At 46.3% G+C, this 20,792-nt stretch overlaps 1 protein-coding gene across 5 annotated transcripts in view; it reads right to left on the reverse strand.

Annotated features, from left to right (window-relative positions):
- The window catches only part of Cpped1 (calcineurin-like phosphoesterase domain containing 1), a 105,793-nt gene that overhangs the window by 65,028 nt on the left and 19,973 nt on the right, over positions 1 to 20,792 (reverse strand). For 2 of the 5 annotated variants that reach the window (XM_006522014.3, XM_006522016.3), the window contains exons 3-4: positions 18,867 to 19,085; positions 16,862 to 17,034 (exon numbers count right to left, since the gene is read on the reverse strand). In XM_006522014.3, the coding sequence (XP_006522077.1) occupies positions 16,862 to 17,034; positions 18,867 to 19,085 (392 nt within the window). Of the gene's footprint in view, positions 1 to 10,003; positions 11,185 to 16,861; positions 17,035 to 18,866; positions 19,086 to 20,792 lie in introns of those variants that run through there. The other 3 variants (XM_006522013.3, NM_146067.3, XM_006522015.3) reach the window with 2 other exon arrangements.

A 20,792-nucleotide genomic window follows, 5' to 3' on the forward strand; every position in this document is an offset into this window, starting at 1 on the left:
TTTAAAAAATATTTCCTGCAACAAATACTGACATGCAGTCTCTCCTGGACACTTCATTGTGTGCCAGCCTTGCAGGAGCCATGACCTTTCACCCAGGAAGTGAGGTAATATCAGAAGGTGCCACATCCAGGTCCCCATCTGCTTCCCTACCTCCTGCCTGGGAATCAGAGAGCCTGGCTGCAGGCTCTTTCTGTGAATGTCCCTAACCCTCAAAACACATAAAAAGGCTCCCTCTTCTGCCACATGGGCTCCAATCCTCTCCGACTTGCCATTTTGTCTATCTAGTGCTAGGCTTGAACTCTCCTGGGGGCCTTCAGTATGTTATCTGTTAGTCCATGGCATTAAAACTTTTCTGATAAACTCCTCTGCCCCAACCTGGCCATCCCAAACCTCACAGAGACAAAGCAAAAGAACTACTTCAGAGGCCTTCAGGATGGAAAGGATGCAAGAAAATCTACTGCTGTGGCCATTAGTTTCTGAAGGGCTCACTGCCTACCAAATGTTGTGCTATGCATCTCCCAGTCATTATTTTGGCTAATCCTCCCAACTGCCCATGGATAAAGGAGACTGCTTTCCATGTTTGTTCAATCAGGACCGTGTGACATTGATGCTGCACTTTCATCCCACAGCAATGCCTCATACAGGTGAGGCACGGTTGTTAGCTCTGTTTTGCTTCTGGGCTCTGGAGATCCTAACACGCTGAGTTTGGCCATCCATCCTCAATAGGCCAATTAAACAAACAGGTAACATTGAAAGCAGAGAAAGAAGATCCCTTCCATGTGGCCATATTGAGAAGAGACACAAAAGATCCAGTGACCCTACACTCCACCCCAAGTCCATCTTCAAGGTCCTGCTGTGAGATTTAGGTTTATACAAGATAAGAAATAGGCATGGCTAAGCAGGTCAAGGTGTGGTCTTGCCCATCACTGTCTGGCTCCAGTCTTTCTACAGGGTGGTCAGACAAGTTGTCAATGCTGTGTTAAATCCCTTTCTGGGAGACAAGTCCCATTTCTGTCCAATACCAGAACATCAGACCTCACCTTCCCCCAGGAGAGGGTCTTGGAAAAATCCCAATTTATTGAGGTGCCCTGCTTCAATAGTCCTGAGGCCAAAGGGAAGGGCATCAAGTGTGTCTTGTAATATCTTCATTGCTGCCGGGATGACAACAATTTACAGAGGTGACTGCCCATTCGGCAGGTATGGACAACAGTGTGGTCAGTGCTCTGGGTCCTCACCTTCATAAACACGGTGGGAGAGGTAAGCAGTGGGGCCGGTCTGGTGAGTGAGGACTATCCCTCGCTCCTCCGAAGCTCATGGCACAGGCTGAGTAAGGAGGAAACGCAGATCGCATATGAACCAAAAGGCTCACCAAAGGAGCTGGGGGGTGGCTGGGTGGTACTCGCACTGGGTGTACTGGCACAGAGCTCACATCCACAAGTTCTATAAAATAACACTAGGTGATGGGAAACAGGACACACCCTGTGGTCCAGGGTGTAGCAGCATGTCTGCAAACAGGAAGAGGCTCTAAGGAGAGAAGCCTGGTACAACAGACAGCTGCACATAGCAGAAAGTACGGGAACAAGAGCTTGCCCTGCAAGGTAGTTTAGGATGTGAACAGAAGATATGGCTGCAAGTTTTTATTGGTTGGACTCTATGTTGTTGAATCTGGCTAGTTCATACAGAGAAGCAACTTATCAAAGGAGTACGAGGTGTGAGTGTAAAGCTGAAGAGCCAAGTTGAGGTTGAACACAGAGGTAGTCCTCCCCACCCTTCCAGCCAATGAATACTGTCCCCAGGGAGAAATATGCCTGGGCACAGAACCCGAGCTTGAGCCACGGACACGCTGGAGATTCACACCAGATGCTGATCCTGGCCACAGTGATCTTGGCCAGGAAAGCACAGGTAGCTACCACGTCCCTCCATGATAGGGATGGACAGTCATGTGGGTCTGGCTGGCTGAGACAGAGTCACAGGTATGAGCCATGTCTTGGCCATCTGGCTGGTGGTCTCTGCTTCCCTCTCGGACTACACCTAGAAGGAAACTCCTCAGATGTGAAAGAAGCAAATGTGCTAGGGAGTCAAGGACAAATGTCCACTATGAACACCATTAACAGTGACCAAAACTGGCTGCTGTATTTGTTCTTCACAAGTAAAAGTGATGCTGCGTGTTTCAAAATGAGCAGAGTTTAGGGTGGTGATGCTGCAGTGGGAGATGCTCACGCTGTCCTCAGTGGCATCTGGGGACTGTGCAATGATGGCCAGGCTTTGCTGTTGTTTGTTTATGTTGGGGTTGCAGCAGGGCCCTTCCTCAGCAGATATGGGCACAATGACAAAGCTGCTTTTCTTCACAAGTGCTGCCAATCCCTACACCATGTGGCAAGTGTTTAGAGAGACCTAGATGAAGGACTCTAGGGGCTGCTTTTAATTTACTGATAAGTGAAAAATTTAAATGTGCCAATTTTGAGTACTGCTGTCTCAGTCTATTAAACAAAGAGTAGCAACTCCCAAGTCACTGCCTTCCTATTAACCAAAACCAGCTAATGCCCATGTGGCCAAGGGCTGGCAGGGCGACCCAGATCACCCTTTCCATATTTACCACAAGGCTCTGCACTGGTGTCATTGAGGGAGAGACCACTTTGCACTCAGTGGTCTAGATGCAAATGAGCACCCATCTCGGACAGGCTGCCATCAAATTCAGGGAAAAATGCAGGTCTTTCCCATATTGGTCCCTCTTTACCTGTCTTCATGCAGGTTAGGCCCAGTGGAGGGCAGCATATGAAAGGGCTCATCTTGCAGAAACTGTTAATGCATGCAGTGCCAGGAAGCTGGGCCTTGGCTGTGAACACGGAGGCTATCTGCTGAGTGGTGCTGGGCAGGGTGAGCTGAGGGTTTGCGCATCTGCACAGAGAGACAAACACTGCATTTCCTGACAGGGCAGCTACCTCAGCAGTGCTCCAATGCCATGTGTCACTTGCTCTTGTTATGGCTATGACAGTGGCTGACAGGAATAGTAAGAGGAAGAAAGGCTGGTTCGGGTCCAGAGATCAGGGGACACAGTCTGTCATGATGGGGAAGGTGTGGAGGCTGGAGTGGACTGGTCATGGTGGTAGGAGCTTGTAGCAATGGCTTCTCTAATGGACACTTAGAGGAGACCTGAAGGAGGACCAGAGCCAGAAGCAGACACCACTTTTAAGTCTGGCGTCCAGCAATCCACCTCTCCACATTAAGTCACAGTCCCAGATGCTCTACAAACTCCTACAACAACGCCAAGCTAGAGACTCATGGTTAAGCACAAGTACCCGTGCAAGGCACCTCCCATCCCAGCCAGAACACTCGGAACTTCTATAGCTAGTCCTTCTCAAATCCTGCTGGCTACGTAGGCTTTTGGAAAAGTCAGCAATCAATCAAGGCCAATTGCATTTTCTGAAATGACTAAATGACTTCTTAGGAAACATTTGGAAACTATGAGTAACTCTGTAGTCAGTGTAGTAAGCTTGCTTCTAGTTTCCAAATGGTTGGGCTTCATTTTCAGACAAAATAGCCTCTGTTAAAATGAGAAATGGAACAAGACCCTGTTTCTACTTTGTTCCCTGGAATTTTTCTCTCTCATCGATAGTAACTCCTGTGAGCTGGAATGTAACTCAGTTGGCAGAGGACTTGCCTAGCACACACCCAGGGTTCAGTCCCAATAATGCGTAAAATTGGGCATGATGGCACATACCTGTAATCACAGCACTCTCATGAGGTAGACGGGAGGAAGTTCAACAGTCAACAATGAAGGCACTGGCTGCGACTACAGGCATTCTCAAGGATGGCATCCTGTTACAGGAACTGTGTCCCCAACAGGAGGAGGACACAAAGTGGGACTCATGGAAGTTATGTACCCCTTTGATTGGATACATTTGCTTTCATATAGTCTCAGAAAATTCATGGAACCAAAATCCTTTCCATTGTTAATGCTTTCATTATCTTCCCCTAATTACTTGAGGTATGTAAATTCACTGATATCAAACTTCACAGGCATAAACATTACTCACATGGTGACCTGATGCCACGCTGCTAGCAGATCAAGTTTAATCAGGTTCTACCAGTTTTCAAATCATACATGTCATTAGACAAGATTCATTTAAGTTTGTATCTTAAGGCTACAGCTTATTCTCATGGCAGCACCCAGGCACTCCTAGCTGCTCAGTGTTGCGTCTGTACCATTAGCCAATGGAAGGGATACAATTAATAAACTGTAACTGGCTGAGGTACCAAGGAGCCTTACTGTGCTATCAAATGTGCTCTTACGTGCTTCTGAGAAAAGGAAGGAAAAGACTGAGGGGGGGGGGGAGTTATCCACACAAAATTTCCAGCTTCTACTGATTAACACAAAGTCCCTTCTCCTACCTTCCACAACTGGCCCTGGACCACACAGCCAAGCAGGCGCACAGCCACTCCAAGCCCCACATCTCTTTTGACTGAGACAGAACTTCACTTAGTTGCTTAGGGTAGCCTGGAACTCACTCAGAAGCCTAGGAAAACCCTGCAATCCTCTTGCCTCAGCTTCCTGGGTAGTTGAGTTATATAGAGAGCACACTACCAGGCCTGGCTTAATACAAAATTTCTTCATGAAAATATTTATATATTGTAAAAATAGTATTTCACCACAGTAAGATAATAAATGAAGTCCAGCACCACACAGCCCAGGATTGGCACACCATGCCTGGGATGACCCCTGTCTGGTGCCATGTGGCCTGGGTGGGTAGCAAGCCTCAGACAACCCTGGCCCAGTGCCACATTGGCATGGGTAGGGCATAGCACTCCCGAGATCATTCTTGAGAGGACCCCAGATACCCAGAAGCCCTGGGTGCCACGAAGATGAGCAAATAACTTGTGACGAGATGGAGAAAGGGAAATAGCAGAAGAATGTAGGGACAATGAGGAGAGGCAAACCATTTGATGTGAGAAGACAGTGATGCCACCTCATGCCACAGTGAGGTCCTGGCCTGTGCTGCCACCAAGGCCATGTCTGTGCCCATGGCCCTGCAGCAGCCAAGGTGGGGATAGGGACGGGGGGATCTGTTAATATCACAAGTCAGAAAGATGTCCCTAGTCTAGCCTGCCGCTTGGGACCATGTTGATATTTGAGGGCTGTGTAGAACTGGTCCTACCCTTCGCCTGGGCATCATGGGAGACCTGGCCCTGCCCCTCTCCAGCTGTAGCACTCTGGAGAGCAGCCCAGCACCTTGTGTAGGAAGCACATTAGAGCTGGCCCAGGCTGCAGGAGTTGTGGATGAGGCAGTCCTGAGGGTGTGAGAGTAGGAGAGCTAGCCCTGCCACTCACAGGCCATGTGATGATGTGGGCAAGGGAGAGATGCCCTCTTTAACCTCACCCCTTGCCATCTGCGCTGGGTGAGAGAAATGGCCATGGTGTCATGGATGCTCAAGAGCTGGCCCTGTGCATTATTGGCTGTAACACTAAGGAGAGTGGGCCCTATACCTCAACTGACACCTCAACAGCAGCCCTGCTGGCATGGTGGGGGGTGAGCTAGCTCTGAGGGCATGAGAGCAAGTGAACTTGCTCTGCCCCTTGCCAGCTGCAGCACTGGATGACCTGGTTGAGGCAGTGCTAGAGAGTCTCCCTGGTCGTGTGGGCTTGGGAGATCCAGTGGGCTGACCAACACACATACAACCTAGGCCTGGATCCAGGGCTTTTAAGTTGGTTCCCTGGAGACATCTACCCCATCTCTGGATTGCTGGACTGTATGAAGGGGTGGGTCCTGCAGATCCGAAGCTGCAGGATCTCTGTGACACAGGGCAACAACAGGATATCTGAGAGGAGTCCCTGTGAGGATACAGTATTGATAGTGTAGAGGAGCCAGAGGCCTGGAACCAGACCAATGACTCAGTGCAATGAACATTTTCAAGTAAAGAAGTGTGATTTATTGTGGGACACACTGTGACACAGCTTCTACAACTAGATTTTTTTTTTCTTTTCAGGGGCAGGCAGGGAAGGTGGGGATGAGGGGATGGGGAGGTGAGTGGGATTGGGATTTGTAATGTGAAAGTCACAAAGAACCAATAAAGAGTTAAATATTAAAAAGGATAATAAAGAAAAGAATAATAAAGTTTTATACAAATCAAGCAACATACAGTAAACAGAACCTTTGGTACCTTCCCAGTGGAGCATGGAAGGACACGGTGAACATGGGATCAGGAGTGCACAGGAGAGCCTCTAAATGCTGGAGTCTGGAAACACACCCTCAGTAGCTCTGGCATTTACACTGCCATTCCCAGCCTCTCGTTATCTTGCTCATTTCCCATTCTGACGACTTGATCAATTACCCGATAATTGAACCCCTTCAGGATCATGTCCCCTTTAGAACCTCATTTAGTTGAAGAAAATAGGCCAATGAAAAGGTAGAATGTTTTAATTCTAGAAAATGAGAGTAGAGATAACACAGGAGAGCCGTACACAGTCCGGTTAGCTACGCAGAGGCTCCAAGGCACTGGCTTTGTCCACTGCATGTTGCTGTGCCAGGGCCTCCCAGGTTTCTGGTATTTCTATCCACTGGCTCTAAAATGCCCCTAGGAGGGCATGCGGGTGGAAGGGGCCCCAGGGCAGCTCTGCTGTGGGGTGGCCTGGCACTCCGGCGCAGCCTGCCACCTGCCCTTGCCTAAAGGCTTGCAGGGCATGAGCTGCAGTGAGTCAAGAGTCCCCAAAAGGGAACAGAAATTAGGAACTAGATCACAAGCATATGTACAGCTGGGAACCTTGGGAACTTGCACCCTTCTGCATCAAAGAGGCAGTTACGGCTCAGGGTTCTCTAAAGAACCGACAGGAAACACACAGGTATCATTAGGGCAGATTCATTATGGGAGCTGGCTCAAGTGTTTATTGAGGCCAAGAAATCATACCCAGCTGCCCATATGCTGTAGCCCAGAAAGTCTGGTGGTGTGAACTGCCAGTCTGAGACTTGGGAGCAGTCACCCAAGGAGTCTCAGCTCAAAGAAGGGACAAACTTGCCCTTCTCCCACCATCTTGTTTAATAGTAGCCTCTGTACCGAATGCCACCTGACCACACTGCTGAGGTCAGGTTTTTCCTCAATCCAGACTCAAATGCCTTCTCTTCTAGAAATCCTTGTCGACAGAAGCGGAAATTCTGATGTAACAATGACTTGGGCAGGCCTCTAAGCTCAGTGAAGTTCACACGTTGAGATTGAGACTCAGGAGCCCCCTTTTAAGGGTTAAAACCCTTAAAACTAAGGAACCTTTCCCCAAGTCATCCCCTAAGGCATCTATGCAAATATCCTAAATCCCACCTGAGTTTTCGGGGTTCACTAGCTAGCCAAAACCTACTTACAGATGACCCACTCAGGAGAAAAAAACTGGACCCAAAGATTTGCCATTTTGAACCTGTGTTAGGTTGCCCAGAAACCACTGGCCTGTGATGTGAGCTTCTATTGCCTTTAGTCTCTTGCTTCCTATTTATCTTCTGTTGTTGCTTGGTTTCTTTTAGACCTTTTTGAATGTGCCATGGAGCACACAGAAAAGGGAAGTTTCTCAGGACTGGCAGGGTTTTGTTTGTTTGTTTGTTTTTATCTCAATGATGAAGCCAGAGATAAAGAATATGGAAGACCTTTTCTGTGTCCCTAATTAAGAGGCAGCTCAGTCCCTATTACTTAACTCTAGTCATTTCTTTTCATAAAATAACCAAATGTCCATCTTTTCCTGGCTACAATTTAGAAACCTTTAATTAAAATTAAAGTTTCTTCTCTGTGGCAATGGGCAAAGACACACCTCATGGGTGGTGGTATTCTTATGTCAGTCAGGGGCAGGACAGATGGTGGTCCTTTGTTCATCCTAGTTTGATGCCTGGCTTGGTGGCCAAAGCAGTCTTATGCCTAGAGCTCATAAAAAGCAAACCAAGTCAAACTTAGGCAGCATAGTTCAAGAGGTAGGTCTATGAACTGCCATGTCACCCACAGACCTACCCTCCAGCTCATGGCACAAGTGGGCCATAGACACCCGCTTGTAGTCAACACCATTCAGCATGGATAGAGGATGTCACCTAGGGGCCCACCAGCCTGCAGTAGGGGACACCACAATGTGCAAGTATGTGGTGGTCAGATTGGAGAAAAAGAGAAGTGGAGCAGCTGAAACATTATAAAGAGAGAAGAAAATGGAGACTAGAAGAGTGACCTGCAGTGAGTGTGACCAGCCCTATCACCTAGGGCCATGATGCAATCCCAGCCTGAGCTACCACTGAGGGCCAGATCTCAGTTCTTGGCTACACAGTGGCAGAGATCAGTGTCAATGTCTGTGGCTCATATTACCACTACAGAATATGGGCCTGTCACTGGACAGTGCAGCCAACAGGAACTACATGGATGTCCAGGGACTGTGCATAACTGGCCCCACCCCTCACTAGTTGCAGTGCCCGGAGAGCTGGCCCCATCTCTCACCTGTGGTAGTGTACTGGCCGGTTTTGTGTGTCAACTTGACACAGGCTGGAGTTATCACAGAGAAAGGAGCTTCAGTTGAGGAAATGCCTCCATAAGATCCAGCTGTTAGGCATTTTCTCAATTAGTGATCAAGAGGGAAAGGCCGCTTGTGGGTGGGACCATCTCTGGACTGGTAGTCTTGGGTTCTATAAGAGAGCAGGCTGAGCAAGCCAGGAGAAGCTGAAAGATCCTGACAGAACGTAAAAGGTCACAGAAGCCTTGAAATCGGCAAGATAGATTTCATTGCTAGCAGAACTAGCTTCACTGATTTAGAAAAAGAGAGGTGCACAGTGATCTGGCCACTCCTTGAACCCGTGTGTCTACCAATGTTTTGACTGTTCCTTGAACCCATGTGTGTGCCCACTGATGAAACCCATTGCCAGGGGTTTGTGATATTGGTTGCTGGGGAAGAGTCGGAAAATCTCCCCAGCAACCACAGCCAGGCCAGTCCTGAGTTGCTGCACCTGCACCAGACTCTTTCCCTGTACCCCTCCCATACCCATTTCTTGAGAATAGACACTGTTTAGATCTGGAAATCCCATACTCCTCCCTTCTTCTTTCCCCACTGAGGGCCTATAAAAACTAAGGCCTCTTTCCCCTCAAGGTCGACTCCTCTACCCCTGTGTGGGATATGAGCCATCCCCAGAGCTCTGGCTTTCCCCGAATAAAGCTTCATGTGGTTTGCATCAAGCTTGGTCTCTCATGAGTTCTTGGGTGTCCGCTATTGTCCCGAGGCTTGAGCGAGGGGCTCCTCTCGGAGTCTTTCAAAGCAAGCCAGTTAAGAAACATCCCTCCATGGCCTCTGCATCAGCTCCTGCTTCCTGATCTGCTTGAGTTCCAGTCCTGACTTCCTTGGTGATGAACAGCAATGTGGAAGTGTAAACTGAATAGACCTTTTCCTCCCCAACTTGCTTCTTGGTCATGATGTTTGTGCAGGAATAGAAACCCTAAGACAGGTAGGTAGCACTTAAGAGATGGGGCCCTGTACCTTGCTTAGGCAGCTCAGTGGAGCTGGCCCTTGTTGGCAGTAGGGCATGGGTGAGCTAGCCCTGAGAGTGTGAGTGTGGGAGGGTGACCCTGTCTTATCTGCTGTGGTCAGGCACAGGTACAGAGGTGATGCCCAACCCCCAACACCTCACCACCTCTAGCAGTCAGGAAAGCTCCCCACAGGGTCATGAGCTCAGGAGAGGCAGCTCTGTCCTCACCAGCTGCATTTGTAAATTCCGGTGTATGGCTGTAACTCAGCTATCTGTAGTTCTAAGTATTTACTCTAGTTCCTTCCTAGACCATAACCTTCTTCTTCCTAGATAATTGTAAATTCCTGCATATGGGAGTAGCTCGGCCATTATTCTAAGTGATTGCGTGCAGGGGCTTTCTACTAATAAGTAATGTAGTCTTGCCATACATAATTATAATAAGAATTCTAAACTTACTTTGCTAAGCTTGCCCTGAGATTTCTAACTCTTATCCAGTAAAATACTGTAAGAAAGCATACAAGACCCTCCACATTAATGCAGGGACAAATCTGGGGCATTCTATCTATGAAAATGCTAAATTTCCAGAAGACTAAGTTTCCGTGCACTTTTCACCTCGGGACGCAGGTCCATGTTTTTGGGGCCTGTCACGCGTGTCACTACTGGAGTACTGGAGTGGATGTAGCAAGCATGCATATCACCCAATCAAATTTTGTAACAGTACTTTGATAACTGTATTGGTTTCAATGGAAATTCTCTATATTTAAAAACATTACCCTGTGATGTGATCCAGGGATTTTGCCAATCTATCAAAGGGGTCCCAAGCCCATGCATGATTAAGATGTCCTTTCAGACAGAGAACTGACACCATTCCAGCAGCCATGTGCATATGTGCATATGTAGTCGACAATGGCTGGGGTGGAACTATAATCACACACCTAATCAGAAACAGCCATTCAACAGAGGCCCCATGTTCCCTTAATTAGTAATATTAGGTAAATTGGTTCAGACCTTTTCTAATCAGCTTTAGCAGAAGGGAAGTATTGTCCCTGATTGCTTGGATGCTTTCATGGGGCTTATAATGGATGTGAAGGAGTGGAGGAGCCAAGGGGCTGAGCTGATTGCCCTCTGGTTGCTTCTTGCCTTAAAAACTGAGTGGAGCCAGTCTCGGCGCATTCCCCACCCCCAAGCCTGGGATGTTTTGACTGAGGCATCATACCCTTGCATGCAAATGAATCTCTTTCTGTTTCTGTATATGAAACTGTATGGTAAATTAACTTTAAATCTTGGCACTTCACGGCGTAGGCATTTAAAAATAAAAACGCAAGGCTTACTACACAGTGGGCATGAATGTAAAGTCACTGAATGTTTTAAAGACAAGAAGACTCACTTTATGATGGACACACACGGGGCTTCCACAAAATGGAAGCTTTCTGAGATGTCGTATGTGGCACAGAAACTTATCACCTGTAACACAGGGACCACAGCTATCGGTTACACAAAAGGGATCACAGGAAGAAAAGTGCTGGTCACCCTGTCCCCATGAGAGGTCCTCCAGAAAGCCACAAAGCCAAGTGGCTGTTGTGGACTCAGTACAAACGGCTCGGAGGATCGCAAGCTCATCCACTTAGACTCCATCCACTGAAGGCACGGGAGCACCAGCGGGATGTCAGCAACACAGTTTAGGTTTCCTCAGGGAGATTATCTCAGCTAGAACAACCTGGAGGGCAGGTTAACAACTGTGAAATTTCCATCTGCAGACTCTGAAGTGACACAGCCTATATATATCAACACAAAGATTATTCAGACACTCGGAAGGGGAAAGAGAACAATGGGCACAGAATGATTATCTTTGTGCTTCCAAAAAGGTTGTTGCACACACACACACACACACACACACACACACATATAATCTGAATGACAGTGACCCCAGGTCAAGACTTGGGAAGGGATTCATGGTTGATTCGATATGAAGATTTTCAATCCTTGCAAACATAACCCATTAACACATTATTTGCATAATTTAGAACGTGAATATAAAATAATAATAATAACGATGGACCCAGATCTATTCTAACTTGAATCCTTCCAGAGAGTAAAGTAACAAACAAGAGAGGGATCCAAGGAGAGAGGGATGTTGAAGGCGAGGGAGGAGAGGGAGAGGGGATGGAAAAGGGGGTGGGGGGTAAGGGAGAGGGGGTGGGGGGTAATCCTGTCTCATTATATCCATATCCTTTATAGGTAACTCGCAGGTTCATCCACTTCACATCATTTCACATAGCAGAAGCATCTAGAACACAGTCTGGCACAGAACAGACATGAGTACAGACGTCAAACTTCATCTATTCTAGAGATGTGTAACTTGCTGAGACCCCTGGGAAGCACCCGTAGGTACATGTGACTCCACTCCCTCCCCATGTCCGTCCCCCTCACACGCACACTGTCCTTCAGGACCTTGGCACTGAGCAGTGGGGAAGGTGAACTTGACAGTGTTGGAGGGCTGAGATAAGGCCCTTTGCTGGACAGAGCGGTAATCCTGGCTTTGGTTTTGAAATCATGCCTCCGAGGCTCTCCTTATCAGAATCTGTCCAGTACCAGAATTGTATTCACATGCTTGTGTCTGCCTGGCCTGAGGAAACTGAGCATCAACTCTCAGGGACTGTGTAAGCAACAGAAAAAGAGACAGTTCCATTCCTCGCCTAGAGCCCAGCACACAGGCACATCCCAGCTTGGTGCAATGCCCTCCTTTCACGAAGTTATTCATTCTTCATAGAAGTAGAAACTGTCAAGTGGGGAAGAGTCTGGATGTTTATTGGGTGGTGACAACTTTTATCTAGACTTTAGTCCATTCCTCTGCACCCAGTTTAAGATGACCAAGCAAGAAGAAAGTTTGATTTTTGTTGTTATTGTTGTTGTTTTGTCTTTCATGATCCGTTCAGGCCTTTAACTACAGGAAAAACACAATGCTACTTATCAGTATCTCTAATTCACGTTTCCATGGTGACACCCATTCCTCAATACCTGGCCACCAAGTGACTCCACCTCCTCTGCAGCCTCTGCAGCCACTTCTACTGAAGCCCAGCCCTTCTCCACCATAAAGACTTTCCACCTAAGTAGCTACTTATGTGCTAATTCCTAAGAAACTCTACCTCTGTGCACACCCTTCCTCTAATTGTTCCAATCATCTCTGGGATCAAATCTAGCTTCACACTGACGTCCTTTAGTTCCAACAGAAATTGATCCCAAAAATTTAACCCTAAAACATCAGGGACCATGTAAACCACTGAAACTACTATGTGACTGCCATGTAAGAGAGGTGCAAAAATTAATTTGGGGGAATCACACAAGTGGGGAACAAGAGCTTTTGCTTCTACTGATGAAGTATTTCTTTGTAAGTCGCAAGCATCTGTTCTGCAGATCCATAAACTCTTATGAAAAATCTTCTGGGCTTCTGGATCTTGTTTAAAATTGTATTTTTACAAACTTTAGAAGGGGACTAGAGGAAAAAGAATATATATTAACAAAGCAGAATTGAGAGTAATTCATTACCGAGCTCAAGAATTCTCTACTAAGAAATGTGCAAGTATCCCATTAGATAAGGAGCAGGAGCTGCCTGAGTCAGTTCAGTGCAGGTCTGTTACCAATCAAATCAATTCCAAATTTAAGAAAAATAATCTTAATTTTCAGAGACAGACCTCTGAGTGTTGGGATGCCAGATAAAGAGTTCTGTACATGATCGTGGTCCAAATAAAAAACCCAGTCCTGGCTATATATGTACAAATCCCGCTCAAGAAAACGCTGTGCCTGTTTTCCAGGGCACTTTGCCAACATGCTGCTGGGGGCGTTTTCTATAGGAGAGAGCATCCTGCTTTAGTTACTCAGAGTATTTAACAAGTAAAACAAAGCCTACACACACCAAAGCATCTCCCCTGAAACCTGAGCAAACGTTTAAAGGAGTGGCGGTTCTCTTGCTTACAACTCTCAGTGACAACCAGGAAGGGGACTCTCAGTGTCTCCTGGCATGCACACAGGAATTCTACATAATACATGAGAAGCAGAATGCATCGGGCCTGAGCATCCTAGTCTGACAAGTGCATCTCAACCGTATTGTCTGTAAGATTTATCTGGAGACTTCATAAAGACCTGCTAGATCTGCTTGGACAGAGATGCTCTGTATCCAGTAAGCTCTGGTCATTTTGGGGCCCCGTTTTTTAATAGCAAGGCAACAGTGGGAAGTGCAAGAGGGCTAGAAAAGAAGTTACTCCACCACATTTAGGATACAAGGCATTAGAAACAGGTACTTCCTTGTTCAGAGCCAGATACCCCACCAGGAACAGCAGAGCTAACCACTGGATCTGTTTTGCATTGCTATTACAAGGAAGTAAGTCAGCAGCAGTAACATTGGCTGGCTATAGAGCTGAATTTCACTTATCACAAGTTATCTGTGATAGGCTCGATAAAGTCCCTTCTGAGGTGTCTAACTCCCAGTGCTTGTGAATCTCCCATGGCAAAGGGGACTTTGCAGACTGGAGAGATGACTCTAGGTTATCAGGCAGGCCCAGTGTCATCACACAGGTCTGTATCAGAAGAAAGGAGAGAAGAAGGGAGGAAGGCAGGGAGGGAGGGAGGGCACTAGTCAGATTGACAAGGAGAATCCCAGAGGGGCCAGAGAAGACTCCGGACTATAGGTTTTGAAGATGCACAACAGCCAAGAAAGGTACTCTAGGTGTGAGAGACTCCAGAGGAGCACAGCCCTGGAGCTCCAGATCTGTCAGGGTAAGTGTGCACTGTTCCAGCAGCTACAGAAGTTGAATGATATAAACAAGGGCTTGCCTCCCCCTACAGAACAGAAGCTCTTGAGGCTAATGTTCAGGAGAATCTCAAGCATGCCACAGTTGCTCGGGCAGAGCTAACATACAAGAGCTCTTCCAAGACATTTTATTCCAGGGGAAAAATTGACCGACCTGTGTTCTCCATTTCATGGAGTTACAACAGTTCAAATACATGGGGACAGACCTGTGTGTCAGTGACAAGCAAGGGCCTTACTGGAATCTCTTGTTCCATAATTACAGCATCACATTCTGATTGGTCCTCTACATGGACCTGCTGGATTCTAACAAGGCTCCTGGGGCCACTCTCAGGGGATAGATGACTTAGTGCAGTATGGCCTACAAAAGTTACCCTGGGCTTGAGAGCTGAAGGACTGAAAACCAATGGTTTCAGTAACATGGACAGGATTTTAATTTGCCACTTTTAATGTGGCTAATCTCACAGAACTTTAACTGCAAATTAAAAAAAAACATATAGGTGCCTGTAACATGAAGACATATTTGTCCAAACTCAAGTTGGAGCCTTGGCACTAGTGCCTCCTCTATCACCTATGCATCTGTCTCCCGTAGCCCTCAGCTCTGCTGAGGTCTTGGTCTCTCTTTTCCATTAGTGTACCCATAGTGACTAGTGCTGTATCTGGCACCCACTCTGCAATCAGTGAGTGTTTGCCGATGAATGAATGTTACGGTGGATAGTTACAATGAAAAAGGATATTGTTATTTTCATTAAAAAATTCATTATTTGGAAAGTTCTCTTACTTCCTTTTGAGTTAATATCTACTTGGCCCAAGATACTATTTATGGTAGAATTAAAAGCAAGCTTTCTGATTTAATTTGCTTATTAATATATGCATCTGGTCATTAACAATGTGCTAAGTAGTCAAAGCAAATAATTGCTTTTCTGGTCAGCCCTGGTGGATGCCCTAAATGAGGGGAGCAACTTATTGCATATCAAAAATTATAACTAGCTTTAAAATGTTCTATTTCATCTCAGGCAAAATATTAAAAAACAGTTAAAATTCCTCTACATGGCTCAGCTAAAAACCTCCCAAAACAGCTCAAATTATGAGTTCTGATCTAGTCACACTGAATAGAAAGTGTATGTTTAGAAATTTGCAGGTTCAATTTACAAGGTCTTCTGATCAATTGTTAGGACTGATCATAAGATGGTTTTCATTACTTATGCTCAGTATATCCTATTTAAGAAGCAATGTAATTGCAAGAAAAGCTTTTATTTTACATCTTATTTTGAAATGTGGTTGAATAGATTAACATAATTCAGAACAAGTTGGTAAACATCCACAAGAACATGTTATATAATTCCAGGAAGCCTCATGATATCCTGAAGGCACTGGGCAGAAAAATGATAATGTTGTAATCTATGTTCAAGGGTCAATAGAAGCAGACCTATGCCTATTATGTGATCCAAAGTAACACACAGAGTGATGATGGCCCAGATGGTCAGCTCTGTTGCAGGGGAGGGAGCTTCTGTCCCCATGCTACACATCTGGATCCAGGGACCCCAAAGCTGTAACTGGGTCTTAGTCTCTCCATTGCTCGTCTCTGCTTTCTTACTACCGTGGAGGCCCAGAATGTGTGGCAGTTTTACACTCTTGCTGTTTCAGTGAGAGTCAGAGATAAGGGGACTGTCTCTGCTCACCTACTCCATCACAAGTAGGTGGAGAACTGGCGGCCCAGGCTCCTGGTTTCTGACTGAGGTGGCTGTCTTCTGTTTCCTCTTCCTATCACATTTTTATAGGCCTAGTCCAGGACAGATGTTTCTGTAGGTGATATCCATGGGCTCTACCCGGAGGAGTCATCGATAGATGGTCACATGAATGACTTTGTGTAAGACACCAGCAAACAGACAAGGACACTCCTGAGAGTTCTGCCTGCCTGTTGCCCTCCAAGAATGTTAAAGAAAACAGCTCTAGCTGTTTTCCTTCCTACATCTTCACTCTGGGTTTAATTCTAGACATACAGTGTCCAGACAATAGGAGCTGGACAGGGATAACTGAAATGTTTCCAGAATTTTGCAGTGTCTCAGTGTCTTATGGTTTCCACTGCTGAGAAGAGACACCATGACCAAGGAAACTTATAAGGGGCAACATTTAATTGGGGTTGGCTGACAGGTTCAGAGATTCAGTCCATTATCACCCAGGCAGGAAGCATGGCAGCATCCAGAAGACATTGTGCTTTGTGCTAGAGAAGGAGTCAAGAGTACATCTGACCTGAAGGCTGCTGGGAGAAGACTGGCTCACGGGCAACTAGGAGGAGGTCTCAAAGCCCACCCCTACAGTGACATACTTCTTCCAACAAGGCCACAATTCTTAATAGTGCCATCTCCTGGGCCAAGCATATTCAAGCCACTATATGAAGCTTCTAAAGCAGCTCATGAATCTAGCTTACAAGTAAAGTTAGACAAACCCAAATATCCCCAGACACTGCTTGTCTTTCCTACCCTGGTCTTCAGGCCATTTCTGTTATACTAGGCAGAGACATGGGCAGGAAAGGGGAAGAAGTCATGGAAGCTAACTGACTCTGATGGGAATGATCACTTCTACTTACTTAGACTTGGTCACGGGGCTGTGGGCCTGCCTGAGACAGGACGGTACTAAGTGAGGGTCGGGGAGAAGGAAGAGAGTTCCAGAAGCATCTGCTGCTTATGTATCCAAGAACTTCCTCCTCCGGCTCCTCCTCGCTTGCTCCTTTCCTCTTCCCTCCCGCCTTCCCCTTTCCTCCTGTAAGTAGAGCAATAGAGAAGATGAGGACACACGGTAAGAGCAGTGAGCCACACACACAGAGATGCTCAAGGGCCAGCATTTTACTTTTCTTTAGGGAAACCATCCTATTCTTCAGCCCACATGGCTGGAGCGGCGCTAACCTCACAACTTAGCTTTGGGCCATGTGAGTCGAGTAAATGTGACCTGACTCTGACTGGGTCATTCAGAACAGGTCACTTTGTTTTTGCTGAAGTTTCTGTAAAACACCTAGAACTCCTTAGGTTTAAAGACACTATCTAGGTTGCTGAGAATTGGTCCTAATGCTTTGTCTTATTTCAGCTCCCAAAAGCCACACTTCCAGACCTGAGGATCCCTGCCCCCAGCTGGCTATGATTGATAATAAAGAATTGACAGGGAGCCGGGGGAGGCAAGGGATAGGGTGTAGGGGAGAATCACCATGATGGAGAAGCAGAAAGGCTCTTTTTTTCAGAGCTGAGGACCGAACCCAGGGCCTTGCGCCTGCTAGGCAAGCACTTCTACCACTGAGCTAAATCCCCAACCCAAAAAACGATGAAACTTAAAGGCCTTCCAGCGTGTAAGAATTCAGGAAAGTGACCCTAGTGGCCACTTCCCCAATTGGGTCTGGGGTAGCAGAGATGAAATATAGATTTTAAAATATACTAACTCAAGAATACTGGGAGGGAGGGTGTGCAAGCTGCAGGGAGGTTTAGAAGTGCCCAACCATTGAGCTAGTCAAGGTATATCAAAACTAGCTGGTGAGTGTGTGTGTGTCTTTCATTTGAGAATCCAGAGAGCTCTTGGGCGGGTGCAGTGCATGAGAGACTGCAAGGAGCCAAATCAGTTTAACTAATTCACTGCTACACTAAGCAGCCATCTCAAGAGAGCCTGGATGCAAATGAAGTCAACTAAGAGGAACATACAGCTGAGAGATGGAGAGATCAAGTTCAGATAGCAACCTCTGAGCCCCTGGATCCAGCCAAAACTAAAGCAACAGCAGATATGGGAGAATTAAACCTGTAACAAGCAAGGAGAGTAGGGTCAGAGTGATAGCTCTGTGGTTAAAAGTTCTTGCTGCTCTTGCAGGAGATCCAGATTCAATTCTTTGCACCCACATGGTAGCCCACAAAGGTCTGGAGGCTCCGATGTCTCTTCTGGTTAGTGCAGGTACTGCACACACATGGTGCACATATATACATGAAGGCAAAACTCCCATCCACATAAAATAAAAATTTAAAAAGAGAAGCAACAAAAGAAGGGGCTGGATTACAGTCACACATGTGGCATTGGGACAGTCACACATGTGACATTGGGAAAGTCACACATGTGGCATTGAGATAGTCACAGGTATGATATTGGGACAGTCACAGGTGTGTTATTGGGCCAGTCACACATGTGGTACTGGGACAGTCGCACATGTGGCACTGGGCCAGTCACACTTGTAGTATTAGGAAAGTCACACATGTGGTACAGGGACAGATGTGGCATTGGGACAGTCATAAGTGTGGTATTAGGACAGTCACACATGTGTTATTTGGAAGTCGTAATGTTTGTCTTTGGAAATGTAGCAAGGTGACACAGGGGTGTGTTTTCTTACTAAGCTGGATTATCTGAAAGGAAACTTGGCCTAATTACTGTGATTAATCTTGCCAAATTCTAAATAAAAAGTGAGCATGCATTTTCTGATCTTCAATAAATAGCACAACACCTTGAAGAACAGGAACAACACTGAACAGAGATGTCTTTGGAACAAAAGCTATCGTTTTCCTTCCTATAGTTGGTCAGGATTAGCTGAAGAAGAAAAGGCCCTTCATGACAGCCCCCGGGCTTACCTGGCATGGCATGAACGAGGTCACCACACAGAACAAAGAATTTGGGTTTAGGGTTCAGCTTGTTGATGGCCTCAACAGCTTGCTCCGTGAGACGGATCTCCTGCCCCCACTCGTCACCGCCAGCGTCACAGTTCCCGGTGGACCAGGCCTTCATCAGTCCAAACTGAGTGTCTGCGCCTTGGACGAAGTAGAATGGACCTTTCCATTCCCGTTCCTTTTCTAAGGGAGGGGGGTTGATATAAAGTCTGTCAGTGAAAGCATCCAGGTTACCATGCAAGTGGAAACAGTAGTTTTCTTAAATTAAGTAGGTCATTTTGATAAGTTGCTGTCCAAACATACCATTTTCCTGTCACTGTCTAGAGGATTTTGATTTATACTAATTATGCTGGGGACCTGGTGATTCCCAAAGGCCACGCTTAACCATGCAGGTTGCTATAGCCATGTACCCAAGCTGTTTGTTTAAAACTTAGACATCTGAAATGAACCCAAGACCACAGAGGAACACAGTGCAGAGGATATTAATGCTCAGTAATAGTGTTCTAATTGGAATTAAAAATACCCAAACTGATGCTGCCAGGGTGTTACATTTAAATTACTAGGTAAAGTGCTTACGAATCTTTTCTTCCAGGCTTAATGGCACCATTTGTGCTGTTTGGGGGGAATGCAACAGAATTTTAATTATAAAACTTGGCGCTCAAAAGCTCTGGCTATCTGGTGGGAGATGTGGTGCCAGGAATAGTCTTGAAATCTTGAAACGAGTACATCAATGTGAAAGGAAAAAAAGGAAAGAAAAAAAATCAATGCTAATAATTCAAAGGCAACATGACCTGGGTATCAGCACACTTGGAGACTGAACATGGGAGGGGTTTTCTTTCTTCCCAGTTTAACTGAGGTAATACTGACAAAAAACAAAATGCCCTGCCACATGCATGCACACACACACACACATACACACACACATCACAATGTCTCTTTTATACATACAAAAGGTGAAATAACTACCTCAATCAAACAAATCAACAAATCTATCACCTTGACCTTTATATTCAGTAGTGAAAAGATCAGTATCTACTGTTGGCAAATTACAGGAATATAACAAGTTATTCTAAAAGTCACCAAACTTATAGAACAAAGGGCACCTGCATGTTACCCTATTAGTCCTTGGTCAACATCATGGCTGTATGGTCCAACCGCAATCAACCTGAGTTTACTGCGAACAAGCAGTGGCTGGGTGTGCATCATGCTGTACAGGGAGGGCAGAGAGCAAACTCTACTGAAGGATTTAATTCATTTACTCAGCCTTTACTGTGCTTGATAAAAAGACCAAGGTGGTCCTTAAAGACACCGCCCGCTAGTGTGCCCTCCTGTGAAATCCTGGAGCATGGGCTGCACCTGCTTCCAATGAACAGAACCTAGCTAACAGTGCGTCCTCGTAGATACAGGCTGGAAGGCTATGACCTTCTTTCTTCTTCCCTCTCCTCTCCTTGCTCCATAGGCAAAAGCTGTCATCTTACCAAGCTGGTTACAGTGGTGCCTGACTTTAATCCAGTGCTCAGAGGCAGAGACAAATACAAGTCACCCAGGGACTATAGAGAAAGACTTTGTCTCAGAAGAAAACAAAACACAACTGTCATATTGTAAACTGCCCTATGGATTGACTAGTATGGCAAGGACCAGAAGGAAGAGTCTGTAGCATCCCAGAAATAACTGCGTCTGACCAACGGCCATGTGAGTACCAGGAAGAGAGGTATTCACGACTGCGCTTTTGGATAAGAACAGAGCCTTAACTGGAGTCTTAGGAGTGTCTGTGGCCACAGCATCCACCAATGATGCATCCAGACCCCCACAGGGATCTCTGTGATAATGCAGGCTTGCTGCTTCTCACTGCCAAGTTTCAGGGTAATTTGTTGGTGGCAATTGACTACG

This window comes from Mus musculus, chromosome 16 (genome assembly GCF_000001635.26).
Source record: "Mus musculus strain C57BL/6J chromosome 16, GRCm38.p6 C57BL/6J".
NCBI classification, from domain to species: domain Eukaryota; kingdom Metazoa; phylum Chordata; class Mammalia; order Rodentia; family Muridae; genus Mus; species Mus musculus.